The 16,695-nt window shown below is 33.0% G+C and overlaps 1 protein-coding gene across 1 annotated transcript in view; it reads left to right on the plus strand.

Annotated features, from left to right (window-relative positions):
* The window catches only part of LOC129228134 (1-phosphatidylinositol 4,5-bisphosphate phosphodiesterase classes I and II-like), a 478,401-nt gene that overhangs the window by 361,537 nt on the left and 100,169 nt on the right, over positions 1–16,695 (plus strand). The window contains 1 exon segment of the mRNA XM_054862781.1: positions 10,256–10,356. Coding sequence (XP_054718756.1) covers positions 10,256–10,356 — 101 coding nt within the window.

The following is a 16,695-nucleotide window of genomic DNA, read 5'->3' on the forward strand; positions in this document are numbered from 1 at the left end:
TCCTTCTTGTTGCAGAAGCATCCATCTCCATGAAGAGGAGATAGGCAGAGGCAAATTAACGAACGGAATTCGCAATGTGGTATTGGTTCTAGAGCATGAAACGTCACCTTGTAATTTAAAAAATTGGCTTAAGAGGTACAAAATTTCAATTTTGAACGGTCAATGTATTGGACAGGTCATATTCCAAGTACGTGGGTGGGTCTTGGTTTTACTTTTTTCAGCAGCCATTGGTCAGAGACAGACACGCCTCCTATAATTAATTTGAATTGAAAATTGGTGAGAGTAGGGTTACAATAAAGAATGCAAAGCTTGTCATTTTTACTTTTTCGCCAACGTAATACAGTTACTGTCCAACCACGGATTGCATGGAATTTTCAAACTACCAGATAACACGAATCTATGCGAATAAGGGGGAAAAGTAAAAATTTGATGCGCATATTCCGCTTATTTGAATGATACTCTGCTTTTGCAAAAGCTGACGTCGGTAAAAAATAATAGATTCGTCTATTTCCGGCTGTAAAACGGTTGTTTGTCTTTCCATACAATCCGTGGTCAGACAGAATTTCTTCAAGTTAAATATGTCAGGTCGAAATGATCACAGAACCAAAATTTACAAGGAGAACATTTTTTTTTTGTTTCATATCGCCAAAATGTTACTTAATTTCAAAATATGGCACGCGTCCTTTCTTCCTTCACTACCTATTTTAAGGAATGGACTCATTTTCTCAAAATAGCGGGACAAAGTGAAATGGTTAAATATTTTTAGTTTGAAGATTCACCTATCTACCAATATTTTAACTACGTTCTTTTATGTGTAGTTGATCTCAGTCAAAAAATAAATAACATTAAGTATCGAGTTATAGAGGGTGGTTCGAAAATAGGGGTTTCATGAGGCTCCTGATTGGGAATGTTGGACCTACAATAGCTCTTTCTCATGCATACGTGTTATTTAAAGAAAGTGATAGGGCAGAAATTTCACGCCGAAAAACAGCTTTGGTTTCAATAAAACACGTTGAGGCCAATATTACTATGAAAGGAAAATGTTACAAACATGCAGTTTTGATAGAAAGACGGATCCAGAAATTTCATCAAGGAAATTTATTTACATTACTTACTTCTTACAGCTTATCTAATTAAAAAATTCATGGAAAGACGGGGGCTCCTATAGCATATTTATTAAACAAATAAATTGTAGAGATGTAGCCAAGGAGAGGAGGGGAGTGTGAAGTTCTCCGAACCTATTCCCTTCCTTTTAAGTCACCGCAGGTATTCTAAAACTGCGATTTTAGAAATTCAGTTTTGGAAAAATTCCGTTAAAAGGTTCGAAATCCCATCTTATGAATATCATCATTTAAAATTGTGTACTTAGACTTTCAGCTACAAAGGGACTGTTAACGGAGAATCATTTCAGAATTTACGGAAAATTGCCCAAGGAAAGTCTCTGAACCCTATGTCTTTCCCTTACATCTGAGAAGGCCTAAAACCACGACTTTGAGACTTCAATTTTTAAACATTTTCTAGGGAAGGCTTCCAAACCTCTCTTTCTCTTTCATTTTTTTTCTCTGCGTTTGTTGCATTAATACATTAAGCGATGTTTTTGAGGAATTGGAGATTTTTTCATAACGAGCGTCTCATTATTATTTTCATATATGCACTGTAAAAACGATTCAGAAACGTTCCTGGAGTATAATGGGCAGCTGGTGTGCCCAATTTCTGCCAGGAACATTTATTGCAAAAACCAGGAACGTTTTTGGCTAAAATTCAGTAACCTTCCTGAAATTATCCTGGAAGCCTCCTGAAGTTATCCTGGAAGCCTCCTGAACAATTCAGAAATCTTCTCGTTTAAAGTCAGTCGTATCTCTGGAACTTTCGAGTAAACCTATAGATATATAATACAATAGCTTGGCACCTTCCTGCGTTTCCAAGAAAACTCGAAAAGCAGTGTTGCAAGCATGGCCAAAGCTAAGACAGAATTGCAAGTAAGTATCAAGAACTTTACTCGTCTGCAATTTGTTCAAAGCTACGTAGCCCATAGACTGATTTGCGCCCTTTGAACGCTTTATCAGACTGGTTGGGCCGCAGAAGAGCTTAATCCAAAACACTTTATAAATACGCTCAGTTAATCTTTAGACTGGGAGCTAAAAATATTTTTCCCAACAGTGAGAAGTCTGCATTCGTTCGACTTACAGCAATTCAGGAAACTTTTGCCAATGATACTGAATTTTTCCAGGAAGTGAATAAAAATCATTGAAATCCTGAAACGTTGCACGGAAATACTCAGTAACGTTTCGGAATTTTTTTTCAGTGCAAGGATCGTTTGAAATTGTATTTAGAGGCTTCAATTTCGAAACATTTCTAAGAGAGAGTTTCAAATCCCATTCCCTTAATTTAACACCACTAAGGTAGCCTACGATTACGTTTTTAAAACTTGAATTCCGAAACAGTGCCGGTTCCAAAACCACTCAAGGGAGGGGAGACCGCTCTCATCACCCCTGCCTTGTATCCGTCCTTGTTTCGACAGCACTTTCCTCTTATCTTCTCTACTAATAATAAAGCTGAAAGTCTCTCTGTCTGAATTTCTGTCTGGATCTCTGTGACGCGCATAGCGCCTAGACCGTTTGGCCGATTTTCATGAAATTTGGCACAAAATTAGTTTGTAGCATGGGGGTGTGCACCTCGAAGCTATTTTGCAAAAATTCGATTTTGTTCATTTTCTATTCCAATTTTAAGAACATTAGTTCTTACAGCGTATCTGATTTACACATGCAAGGGAGGATGGGGGTTCCCGAGCAAAATTATCATACAGGGTTCGTGCGCTCCTTCAAAACTCCTCCAATACTCCTTCATTCAGGAAATTTTTTTGAAGGGCCCTTCAAACTCCTTCATTTTGGTTTTGACTCCTTCAAAACTCCTCCTTTTTTAGTTTACTACATACTTTTCCTCTAAGACAGTAACTAAAAATTCTTTGATCAAAAACTTAACATCGTAACAAGGACAATTTTTCTGTAGTAATTTCGTATATTTAGTAGTGATTTTGTATATTTTTTTTTATAAAGATGTGATTTACAAATTGATCATAGAACTCGTAAAAGTTGAAAGTGAAAATATTATTAGATGACTAAGACATTTCATAAATGAAGTAAAACATGCTTAAATGGTGCTTGGCTATTTTTTCAAGTTTTATGATTATTGCTTTTGCCTTCAATCAGCAGCAAAAGTCAATTTGTCTAATTATTATTTAAAGATATAAAAATAAACAAGTAGATGTGCTATATTAAGTGATTGTGTTAAAAAAAAAACAATTGCTTAGTAAATCATAGTTATGATATTGTAAATTAGGTCCAGAAGTGATGTTATGACTAGAGAGGGAGACAGGTTCATGAAATTGCGACAAGGGGAAGAGAGAGGGGGACAAAGTGACATCACAGAGTTATTATAACAATATGTTTTTAAAAGTATAACATGTGACAATAGGAGTAGTAAGGTGAAATGTGACAAAGGGGGAAGGGGGCCAAATATGTAAAAAAAATTGCGACATCATTTAAGGACGGCCCATAAGTACTCCTTCAAATTCTCATTTTACTCCTTCAAAACCCCTCAAAACTCCATCATTTTATTTCTGAAATTGAGTACGAACCCTGTCATGAGACGGACGAGTAAATTACGAAGTTATCATAACGTGGAACCGTAAGAAAGGCAAGCCAATTGGCGAGAAATTCATCATACATTATTTGTAAATATACAGGCGAACCCAAAGACCTTTCAATTTTCTACTACAGGCAAAGCCGTGCGGGTGACACTAGTCTCTAAAAGTGCTAGCGTCAATGAATTGTGCTACGTGATGACAGTTGTTGGCATGATTATTTGTCTATTTTAAATTTTACTAGTATGCTATTTGTTTAGCTAGAATTAGCTGCAATATTTGTTAGCTACAGCAGTAGCAACCTAATAAGATAAATAAATACCTTTGTGCTAAATAGTAAAGTCAGAACAAACAACGTAAGTAGAAATTTGTACAAATTGTAGTACAAATTTGTGCTTCTACTTACGTTGTTTGTTCTGACTTTAGTAGCAACCTACTCCGGCCAAAACAAGCCCCGGTTTCTCCTACAAATATAAAATATTTCTTTAAAACTCCTTTTCCCTTTCTGCTGAGGAATAAATGCACTAAAAATGATAAGAAGAAATAAACTGGCTGGCACAATTAATAAACTGCAGAAATAACAATAGAAAAACTTTGATAGATGCAGCAGCTGTTTATGTAGTTAATTGGTGGTGCCAGATACTTTCTTTTGTGCTTATCAACCTAATCCGCTTCCATTTTTGAAATTCTCGACAAAATGTCTACGATATTAACGAAGAAAAAGAAGTTTGTTATTATTAAATGTTTACGAAATACGATACCCGAAAGGAATTACCTCGGATATTATTTTTTTGCATTGTGGTACATCGACGTAATTAAAGTTTAAAGTAAACATTCAAAAGAAAGCTGAGTCATAAGTTTTCATTTAATGTATTGTACTATTTTTAATGCAGTACACTTTGCCAAATTAATAAAAATAAAAATAAATCAGAACTAATTAGATGAAGAAAAACTTAGTACAAGATTATTACTTTGTCTCATTGAACAGATGATAAGAAAACAAAAAGAGTTAAATGCAAAATAAAATTTAACTCAATTAATGAACCTTTAATTAATCTTTTATCTGAAATTTAAATGACAATTACAAACTACAAAAAATTACGATACATAGTTCGATCTGAAATAATAGAACGTTTTAATAATAGAATAAAACAAACGTAGCTCTATGTTTGAAAGTTAATATTCATTCAAAATATCATCCATTTAACTCATTACAACGTTCTGAATGGCCAAACAAGCTATCCATAGATTTTTACTTCCTTTTACAAAAAAGGAAATATTGTATTCACGAAAAAAATTTCACTCAAAATTCGGCCTTAATTTCCATTTTGCTCTCCCCCAAATTAATGTTGAGTTTTTTTGTTTTTTTTTCAGTTTTTTTTTTTTTTTTTCATTCTGACCACATGTGGATAAGTGCCTAAGAACGTATAAACACCCGAAATATCCATTTTGACATTCCCCGAGTTAATTACAACGACTTTTCTCGTGATGTACGTATGTACGTATGTATGTCGCATAACTCAAGAATGGTATGTCCTAGAAAGTTGAAATTGGGTACGTAGACTCCTAGTAAGGTCTAGTTGTGCACTTCCCCTTTTGGTTGCATTCGGGCGTTTTTAAAGTGGTCTTTTGCCCCTTTTTTGGGGGAAATCATTGTTAATTTCGATGTATACTCAAGTGGCGGACACTTACGATATATCGCGAGTCTTTTGGTTGCCAAGTTTTTTCACCAAATTGGCAACAAATTTGCCTTTGTATTTATTTATTTATTTTTTATCTTGTTTCAATTTGGCCCCGTCGGTGATACTTAGAGAGTAAACTATTGAATCCCATTAAAATTGCCAATAATGGGAAAATGGTATTAAAATTAGAGTAAAAGGAAGTCATGTGATGCACACATCAGCTCGTTTAATTCGATTTCAAGAGCGTGCTTCTTGTGAAAACCAATGTCATGGAGCACCTGTGTCATGATGCTTGAATGGCTGGGACATCATCGTAAAGAGCAATGAACTGCAATGAAAGGTCATTGCAGTTTTCAGTTTCTGGAACAGAAAATAGTCATACGCTGAGACAGTACACTGCCGATTATCGGCTAGCGGGTTATCCGCGGGGTGGATTATCCGCGAGTCAATCAACAATCAGGAGCATGTATTTTCGTAACAAATATCAAATACCATGAACTGTACTGTAAAATTGTGAATTTAAACTCAATTGTTTTTATTTTATTTATTTGGTTATTTATTTATTTTGTTTTGCTTTCATCATCGCACGTACTCTTTTTACTTCCTTTTAGAAAAAAGGAATTATTGTATTCGCGAAAAAAATTTCACTCAAAATTCGGCCTTAGTTTCCATTTCAATCACCACCGAATGAATATTAAGTTTTTTTTCGACTCGACCGGAGTTGGATAAGTGCCTAAGAACGTATAGACACGCGAAATATCCTTTTTGACGATTCCCGAGTTAAGTACAACGAGTTTTCTCATGACGTCTGTATGTATACGTGTGCGGATGTGGGTATGTATGTCGCGTAACTCAATAACGGTAAGTCCTAGAAAGTTGAAATTTGATACGTAAACTCCTAGTGTTGTCTAGTTGAGCATCTCCCCTTTTGGTTGCATTCGAGGGTTTCTGAAGGTGTATTTTGTCCCTTTTTGGGGGGAAATCATTTGGGGAGACTGGCGATATATCGCCAAGTTTTGTCGCCAACTTGGAGACAAATTTGGCAATTTTTTTTCTTTTAATCTGTTTCAATTTGGGCAACGTTGGTGATATTTAGAGAGTAAACTATTGAATTGCATTGAAATTGCCAGTAATGGGGAAATGACATTTAATTGGAGTAACAGGAAGTCATGTGATGAACACATCAGCTCGTTTTTTATTGACGTTAAGTTCAATTTTAAGTTCAATTGCGCAGAAATACAAAACATTTTAACTGTTTCTAGAAAGTATCATGCATCAGTACAGCCAATTTTTAGAAGGAAGGACATTTCTCACCTGATTTGTCCCTCATTTTAGCCTTTTTGTGGTTTGTCCGCGATTCCTATTATCCGCGGCACTTGAGCCACCCAATTCCATGAAAAATCGGGTGTTTACGGAACATTAGGCGGTTACGGAGGGTTATCGAGGGCAAAAATCTATTTTATGTATACTGAGCTGAATAAATCAATGAAAGGGGTTTTTTACAATAATGATGTTTCAGTCACTGGAGCTGCTTGACACAAGTTATAAACATCCCCAAACCAAATTTTAATTAATTATGGATAAATTGGGTGACTGTTCAAAACGTTGTACTGAGTTGAATGCATCTTACTTTGAATAAATATTAGCTTTAAAACATATATATATATATATATATATATATATATATATATATATATACCTATTTTGTTCTATCACTGAAAAGTGCGGTTTATTTTTAGATCGCACTGTGTGAAGTAGTTGTTCTTGAACTATATGAACCTTTTGCCAGGTGCACCTAAACTGATATTTTAGCATTTGCTCAAATGTTTCTAAATATACCTTTTTTACGTTCAAAAAAACAGTTTCACAACAAAATACATCTTTATGAAACAATAATAGCCGTTGAAAAAAAAAAAAAAAGTAGAATTATTTCAGTTCTTCACTGTAAAAACGATTCAGAAGCGATCCTGGAAATTAATAGGCAGCTGATATGCCCAATTTCTGCCAGTAACATATCTCGCAAAAACCCGAAAAATTTTCCGCTAAAATTCAGTAACTTTCGTGAAAAATCCAGAAATCTTTCCGTTTAAAGCCAGTCGCGTCTCTGGAATTTCAGTGTAATCTTTGGTAGGGATAATATTACAGCTGGGCACCTTCCTGATTTTCAAGACAGTTCTAAAAGCAGTATAGCAAGCATGGCCAAAGCTAAGACAGAATTGCAAGTAAGTATCTCACTTGATTGCAATTCTCGCAAATCTACGTATTCCATAGTGATTCGCTCCCTTTGGGAGTTTAATCGGTATGGACGTCCCGCAACCGAACTGCAGCCGATACGCCTAATAAATACTCTCAGTTAATCTTTAAACTTGTAGCTAAACAAATTTTTTACAACAGAGAAAAGTATGCATTCGGACAACTTGTAGCAATTCAGGAAATGTTTGGACTATGATACGTGATATTTCCAGGAAGTGGATAAAAACCATTAAAATCGCGAAACGTGACACGGAAATTCTCAGGAACGTTTCGGAATTTTTTTTTACAGTATTCTGATGTATTTTACTTTGCTGTAACTTCTGGTTATTAATGCTTTAAGCTGGGTGACTTGAGTCAATTTCTACAATACGTAGGACTAAGAGTACAAAATGCAGAACTGTTTTCAAAAAAAGTTTCGGTTTTAAATTTACGAATTCAAGAGGAAAAGGTCATAGCTGCTTTGTAAAAAAAAAAAAAGAAAAAGGAAGAAAAAAATCGAAACGTTCGTGAAAAATAATGGTCCGTTAGTGAGACTATTGTCTCGCAATACCGTAGCAAGTAACATAGCTGGCAAAAAAACTGGAAAAAAAATCCCGCTTAAAGTCAGCAACCTTTCCAAAATTAGGCTGGAATTTTTCTTAAGAACTCAAAAGCAATTCCAATCGACCCATCGTGTTTCTGGAATAAATCAGGATCCTTCAGATAAAACTTAGATACGTTTATAGTATTAGCTTCCCAACTTCTTGATATAACAGGAACGCCCCTAAAACAGATATGGCCTTAGCTAAAGCAGAGGTGCAAGCAATTACCGAATAACTTATTTACTTGCAATTGCCTCAAAGCTGCTACGTCCATCGACTGCTCTGTTTTGGGCTAAGTCAATCAGTAAGTACCGTAATTGAGTTGCATGTAAAACACATAATAAGAAAATTGAGTTTATTCCCACACTGGTAGCTAAAAATTTTTTAAAAAGTCAATATTGAGAAAACGTTTTCGTAAACATACTTGATTTTCGTAGTAAGCTGGTGGAAACTCGTGAAATTCCAGAACATGGCCCCGTAACAATGTGAGACGTTTCGGAAGTTTCATACAATTTGCAGCATATTGCAATAAACTACAAAGAAAGCTAAAATTTAAAAACTACATATTTCGCGCTGCAAACTTCTACAGGATCCCTAAAAGATCCCTTTTTAGTCAATGTACTTCGTTTCGTTGTAATTTGTGTTCAGAGCTCGATTAGAGCTAAAAGCGTTTTTTCATCATCCTATTCAAACATTTTTGCAAGTTCCGAAACATAATTTGAGAAGCAATGCAGAATCTCAAAAAAAAAAAAACTTATTTAAATTCTTAAAAACAATGCAAATAAATTCTAGTCACATCTTTAACTACAGCAGTGAAATTAATTTTATTTTGATGTTATGCTGTTGCGATTAATTACGTAATTTTTAGAAAGTGGCTCTTATTTTATGCAAATGCTTTGTTTTCTTAATAATCTTATGAATAATTTAACAAGTATGGAGCATTAAAATAATCTAATAAAGTAATCTAGTCACACGAGTCCCTAGTTCCAAATAAATTACTCTTTAAAAAATACGTGAATTTCATAATTATAAGTTATTTTTTAAAAAATATTTTTCTATTTTTCTATGAACTAATATTGTTTTTATTAAAGCAAAGGAATAAATGCTGAAAAATAAATACATTTGCTCCACTGTCTAATTATTAAGTGTGCGAAAAAAAGAGAACAATAGCTTCAATTCCTCGAGCGACGTTTTTCTTTTTTCAAACATCTTTGTGTTTCTTGCGAATTACATTTGTTTGTTTTATTTAATCCATCCATATGTAGATGCTAGAAAAAAACATTGACTTTTCTAACTGCTTTTTCTATTGCATTTGCAACGTGGGCACGTTTCTTTTCCAGTAGCAGTGAAGTCCGAAATGAATAATTGAGGCAATGAAAACCAATGTTAATGTTAGAAAACAGTATATTCTTTGCAGTTTTACTGGAAACGAAGTATCAATTTTGCCACATTTCTCTTACTTTAGAAGAAATGATGCATAGGATTTTTTTTTTTTTTTTTTTTTTTGCGCCCTATAAATGGAAGTTTGTTTTCGCCTGTTGTCGGAGGTTAGTTTTAGCTTTTAGACGGCAATATATATTTATCCAACTCTCTAGAGCACCTGCCCACTTAATCATAGCATACATTTATGTCACGCAAATGGAGTTATCTTCAAAAAAAATCATTTATGAATTTAGCAAGTTATTTTTTTTTAAATTTATTTATTTATTTGTTTTTGTACCGTTCGGATTTATTTGAAAAGCTCAGTACAGTCAGTGTTTGAAAAAGGTATTGCTTTTGGGCCAATATATGACAGGTATTTACGCTAAATATTTCTTGGAAAATTTTGTTTTTACCACTACAAGGTATTCCAATATCAAATTTTCGCTGTATTAACGCAAATATTGAGAGTCAAACGTATACACGAAAACTAACACTGACTATCTTTCTTGTCAAGTTTTAAAACAGTATAAATTTTACTTTTCAAATGATGAAGACTTTTACTAAGGGGTTTTTTTTTTTTTTTTTTTTTTTTTTTTTTGTGCTTGCGATTTTATTTAAAGAAGTAGTTTTCATCAACTTGAAACACCTAATGATTTTACATTTTATTTTTCCAGAATGACACCATCCCATCTGAAAAACTAACCATCGATCTTTTCTTCAACTTCTACCGGAATCTTCTTTGTCGAGATGAAGTGGATAAAATCTTCGAAAGGCTGTAAGTCTACTTATATGACTACTACTCATATGAGTCAACTCATTGATTGATTATTTTACCACTCCTCAATCAAATCTAGTCATTACATATTTTGCTACTCATTTGAATTACGTGATTAATTTTTAACCACTCATTTGACTCATATGATTAACAATTTTTCTACTTACATGAATCAAATCAGTAGTTATTTTATCATTTGCACAAATTAAGTCAGTAATTATTTTACTAATCATATAAATCAAGTTTTTAAGCTCCTTGACAGCAACCGCAGGGTCCTCCCTCAAATCTGGTGGATTCAGTTGACTGAGGTCAGACTCAGCTAAACACCTAAATGTTGTCCACACTATTAAGATAAACTGTCTAAAGCTGTCTTACGACCAAACGGCACGACCTTGAGAGTCACGGATTTGAACAAAACTCTAGCTATAGGTCCATTCCCACTAGATATGAGCGCAGGTAAAGCGGTTTGACTGCATAGGACCTAGTTTCTCTGCAACGAAGGTCCAAAGTTGTTAATTTGACCCCAGAAATGCAATGGCGTTTCCATTGGAATTTCCGAATTCGACACTGTTTTCGATCTCAAAACACTTTTGGCATCTTTTGTAAGTAAATTGAGCATAAGGAAGAACACGTACTTATTTATGGACATTATCTAAGTTATTTGGAAAGTCGAAAAAATCTTGCATTTTTGTTCTTTTGTGTGCCATGTGCAATAAATCAGAGCTTTTTCTAGTCTCTCATTTTTTTTCCTTATAAATGTGGGATATCTTTGATATAAGACGATAAATATCCAGTTAAAATAATTTTTTTATTAGCAAACGCTAAATACTTTTTACTAGCAGACAATTAATATAAAGCGAAAATAATTAGTTTCATTTGCAAACGATAAATATACTGTTACTATGTTATTTTGGCATTCAAGTTATTGAAATTAAAGGTAGTAGCCAAGGTGGACCTCCGTTGCAGCCGAACTAAGGTTTATGCAGTCAAACCGCTATACATGGGCTCATATCTAGTTGTTGGAATTGACCTATATCTAGAATTTTGTTCAAATCCGTGACCCTCAAGGTCGCGCCGTTTGATAGTTAGTCAATAGCAGCATTCTGTCGAGAGGTTTCATGGCCAAACCATATTGTACTGGCTACTGGAAGACGTTTAGGGTCAAAACTGTGCTGGGTGGATAATGTGGAAAAGGATTGAAGATAAAAAGATGCGGTTTCCACTAAACGGCTGGAAAAGAAGCTGGGTCTTGTACGGCCACGAATCAAAAATAGTTCTGTTGGCGACTAACAGATGGCAATGTCGGATTTCTGATCTAAGATCAATCAAAGCAACAAACGATATAAAAAGGATCAATGGCAGCAGGTAATGGTAATAGAAGCTAATATGCATCGATATGCTGTCCATAGTTGAGGAAGCCCGTTAATTTTACTGTATTATAAGAATTATGCGGAAATAAAAAGCTGTAGCGCCATCTGTTGGTCAAAAACAGAACTAGTTTTGTTTCATTGCCACACAAAACTCGGCTTCTTTTCAATTCCTTCAGTACAAACCTCATCTTTTTTATCTTTATTCGTTTTCGAATTATTCGTTTTTAAAGTTGGTCTTGACTTTTGGATCAGCACCATACTTGCATAATTGAGTACTTAATGACTCGAGTCTGATGTCTGTTCAATTTTTTTTTCCTAAGTTCGGCACTGGATAATCTTAACTCTAGCTGCAGTAATGTTTAACACAAAAATGTTCTTAAAGGAAATATAGCCAAAGAGGAATAACTTAATTTTCCAGACAGTCACACCGCGAGCGCAGACTTTTATAAAGAAAGAGATAAAGTTAAATAGAGCGTACTCCTTCGCCATTCAGTAATAACTACAATCTTTACTTTATTACTTAAAGATATAATAATTTGTACAAGCAAAGCTGCGAACGAAGCAAAAAAGAAGTTTTTTTTCAGCAAAACGCGGCTTTTCAATTATTAAGGGGGAACTGCTTAACTTTATCTTTGAGAGGTACGAAAAAAGATAACATGCAAAACTGTTTAACTAATTAAGCATTCGCTGACAGAATCAACAACTGCATTTGCTCCCATTTTAATCTACATTTTAGATTTTTGTGAGTGCGTGTAGAGCAAGGGGGGAAATACAAAGAAAAAAAAAAGAGCGAAGAACAGGATAATGTCATGTCAAACATTATTAAAATATGATAAAATATCAGCGGATGAGGCAAATGGAATTTTTTTTCAATGAATTTATAAGTTGGGTGGTTTTTGTTTTTCTGCTATCCTATGATAATATAGTGTAATCGATCACGATTATGATTACGAGCACGAAAAAAATGGAATTAAAATTACGATTACGATTATAATCCTCTGAGAAAACGTAATTACGATTACAGCAACGATTCGATTATGTAGAAAATGTAATCGATTACAATTTATAACAGGCCGATTATGATTTTGATTACGATTACAGAACAGACTTATAGTATAATGTATATACTACATTACTCATTTGCATCAGCATCGTGATAGTTGAAAATTATGATTTTGATTTAATATTAAAGAGATGATTCTAACTACCATGTAGTATTAACTTAAAGATTATTTATTTATTTATTTATTTTGAACTATTGCGCTGTGGCAGGAAAGAAGCAACATATGAAAGATGAAAAACATCTAAATAATTTAAATTGCGTACATTACAAAACGCTACAATGACTGTATATTGTATACAGGTATAGGCACTCTTATTCAAATGTACAGTGCTGGCCAAATCATTAGACTAAAGAGGTATTGTTTTTTGTACACTATTTGTACTAAAATAGTATTTATTTTACTGTTAAAGTACAGTACATACTGTACACTGATTATTACGTTATTTTAGCATAATTTAATGTTTGCAGGTGGCAGCACTGTCTGCTTTGTTTATGTTCTTTGTTTGTCTACCTACCAGGAACATAACCTCAATCAGCTTAAACAGTTCACTAGTTCTTTTTATTAGTGTGTTCTGTTATATTTAAGGTTAGTTTTAGGTAATTAGTGAGTATGTGTATGTGAGTATATATAATAGTGAGTATAAACAATTTTTTACCTCCTTTTTTAAAAAGTTAAGAAATTGTGTAAACCGTGTGAAAAGTATGCCAAAAAGACTTTAAATGCTCATCAAGAACAAGGGAGTGCATACTAAATATTAGATAATTATTTCACTGTTTGTTAATGTGTCTATCGTTATGTAATCAATAAAGAATTTGCTTTTAAAACAGTCTTAGTCTAATAATTTGGCCAGCACTGTATATACAGTGCATATTGTTTTGGACTCAGCTGTTCATTATTACTTTGCCACTGCAGTAGTTCTGTCTTAGTCCTCGCTTAAGGACGGTTTCTTACCGATAAACTGCTCAACGTTTTCGAGCTCATAATTTCTGAAAATTGCGTGGTATATTTTAGCATTGCATTCTGAACTATTTAGCATAACCTAAATTGATTTAATACGCAGCTATTTAAAGAAAAAAAAAAGAACCTCGTGTGGTTCTTTATGCAAAAAGAACTACGATGTAATAAAATACGCAGAAAGTGTAAATAAAAGATACGGAACTAAACAATTGAAAATTAAAAAAAAAGGAGTTCAATGCATTTAAGTGTAATTAATACTTCAAAGAACTATTTTCTTACTCATTCATTGAGAAGTTAAAGAAATTTCCAGCAATGCTAAACAATCGTTGAACTAGAGCAGATGACGCAGAAATTGAAAAATACTTCGGTAGTGATATTTTTAGCAAAAGGGTACATATGAGTGTTAGATCCCTACAACTCTAAAGGATCAATTTTATGATCATTTGATAAGCTGTTTGCATGTGTTTTGATTTCATTCTTGAATCAATCACTTATTAAAGAAATTGCACTTTTACAAGTGCTAAAAGGTTTCAACTTAACACATAAAAAATAAGATTGGGCATAACACGTTTTGTTATAATTTCCACTTTTCAGTCAAAGTTTTTTTTTTTCTTTTTTCTTTTTTCTTTTTTCTTTTTTTTTTTTTTTTTTTTTTTTTGCATAAATGAGTATTTTACAATAATATTTATGCATGAGTTTTAATGCAGCAGTGAAATGCAATTATTCTCACTTTAAAAAAGTAGCATAAAAAGATAATTAAATTACAAAATTGGTATTAAAATAATTAATTGATACAATAAAACGCAAACATATTTTTTTAAATCTATCAATGCAAACTTTTACTTTCATATACTTATTAACTAGAGATAAGATCAATTTCAAACATATAAAACGTACATTTAAGATGAAACTATGCGAAAAATTATTTTGAAAACATGCAAAAAAAATCTTATTTACCAGGGTTTATATTAGATGTCATGTAGTAAAAAATAAAGGCAATACATATATAAGAGTGTTTAAAGAATCACGGAAACACATACACACATACAAATTTGGTTTTCTTTTGACAAAACCTTTTCTCAGTCATTCACTACTTTCTCTTGAAAGTGTAAAAAAAAAAAAAAAAAAAAGCTTTTTGTTGCAAGAAACTTTTAGTTGTATTTTTTCTGCTAAAATACGATTTTATGGCGGCAATGTACTTCACTTGTTTGTTTAACACTGACAGCTGAAAAGGGAAATTGATAAGTGACCATTGTAAAAATTTGGAAAGACGTTCCCAAGAGGTTCTGAGACGTTCCTGTCAAAGGCGTCCACAGGGTACTTTTGACACGTCTACTACCACTAATTGTACTAAACACTTAAGATGGGTCTCAATTTATGACTCTCATTTGCAAACAGGGACGAGCACTGAATAGCTTGAAGTATTTTTCTATGTTACTATTGAACTATGTTATCGTTGCAAACAATAGTAAAAAAGAAGCTTAAATATTTTCACTTTCAGGAAGTCAAGATTACACGATTACAAGGCTAAATTACAATTTATTTTACTTAGATTACACTTATGATTACGCATGAAAAGCCTAATTATAATTTTGTACACGATTACGGGAGTATCCCATTGACTGATTACGATTATGATTATGGTTACACAAAAATGTAATCGATTATTCAGATTACGATTACGTAATCGGCAATTACTGCAAACCTGATTACACTATAGTCAAACATCCAAGATTCCCCCACATTTGAACACAGCAGACAACTCAAAGAAACAATCGAAACAATGATTTAAGAGAAATATGTCCGATCTTTTAATTATTTTCTCAGTTAATAAAAATCATTTGGTATTGTTGTCTCTGTCAATAAATTGTGCAGATAATTGACTATTCTTCATGGTTCAATGTATGAGATAAAAATTAAAAAATAAAAGTGACCTAAAAAGGTAAGAGCTCAAAAATAAATTAATTGTTCAAGTGATTTTCTTCTTTTCTTTTTTCTCTTTTTTTCACGGTACAGTAAGCCTTTAGTCTTGTTCTTCTTTATTTATTTGCTTATTTATTTATTTTGTGGGAAAGTAGGCTAATCATGGACAACAAATTTGAACCATTTATTTGAAACATTAAGCCTGGTAAAGTTTTAAAATCTAAAAAGCTTCTTTCTTTTATTTTCTTGTCCCATTCTTAAACTTCTCTTAAATCTTCTGTCTATCTTTTTCTCTGAAGGGTGTAATTAAACTGAATGAGCTCTTGGAGCTGCAAACGTTTTTTCTCCTCATTGTAAGTGTGCCCTTTTAGACGAAGAGATTGAGGTTTTTTTTTTTTTTTTTGCTTTGATGCCTTACGTAAATTTTGCTATATTATTTAACTACAAAAAGTCAACAGCTGCGTACAGGGGATAGAAAAGGAGAATTCTTTCGTGATGCATAAAGAGAAAGGCTGTTTTCTTTAAATATAATTTTTAGTTTTAAATTTCTTTATTTCTGAAAATGTATTCGTTTAAGCTGAACTAATGTTTCCAAACATTTAAACGAAGAAAAAAAACATTTTTGTTTCTTAATTTGAATTCTGATCGTTATACTTTAACCTTTTTCTTGTCCATTTTCTTTCGGTCTTTCGATTTTGAAAAGCATTGTTCAAAATAGAAAATAATAACGGTTTCAATCTTTTTTTTTTTACTACTAGATTTACAAAATGGTTCAAAACTTACAGAAATGGAGCTTCAAAAAACCAGACACACGTTTTATAAAGGATATTTTTAATTAATATAGGATTACTTCAAGGTCATTTTGGCCATTACGGTTTCATTTAAAGAAAATATTGACCAAATAACAAGTGCAAGAATTTCAGTTTCAACTCGTAGTGTTCAAGAAAAGTGACTACAGTCGAAATCGCTTGTAACGAGCCCTGGTTTAACGAAAACTCGAATTTAGCGAGGAAATCAAAAAAATT

Source organism: Uloborus diversus, chromosome 8 (genome assembly GCF_026930045.1).
Source record: "Uloborus diversus isolate 005 chromosome 8, Udiv.v.3.1, whole genome shotgun sequence".
Lineage (NCBI taxonomy): Eukaryota > Metazoa > Arthropoda > Arachnida > Araneae > Uloboridae > Uloborus > Uloborus diversus.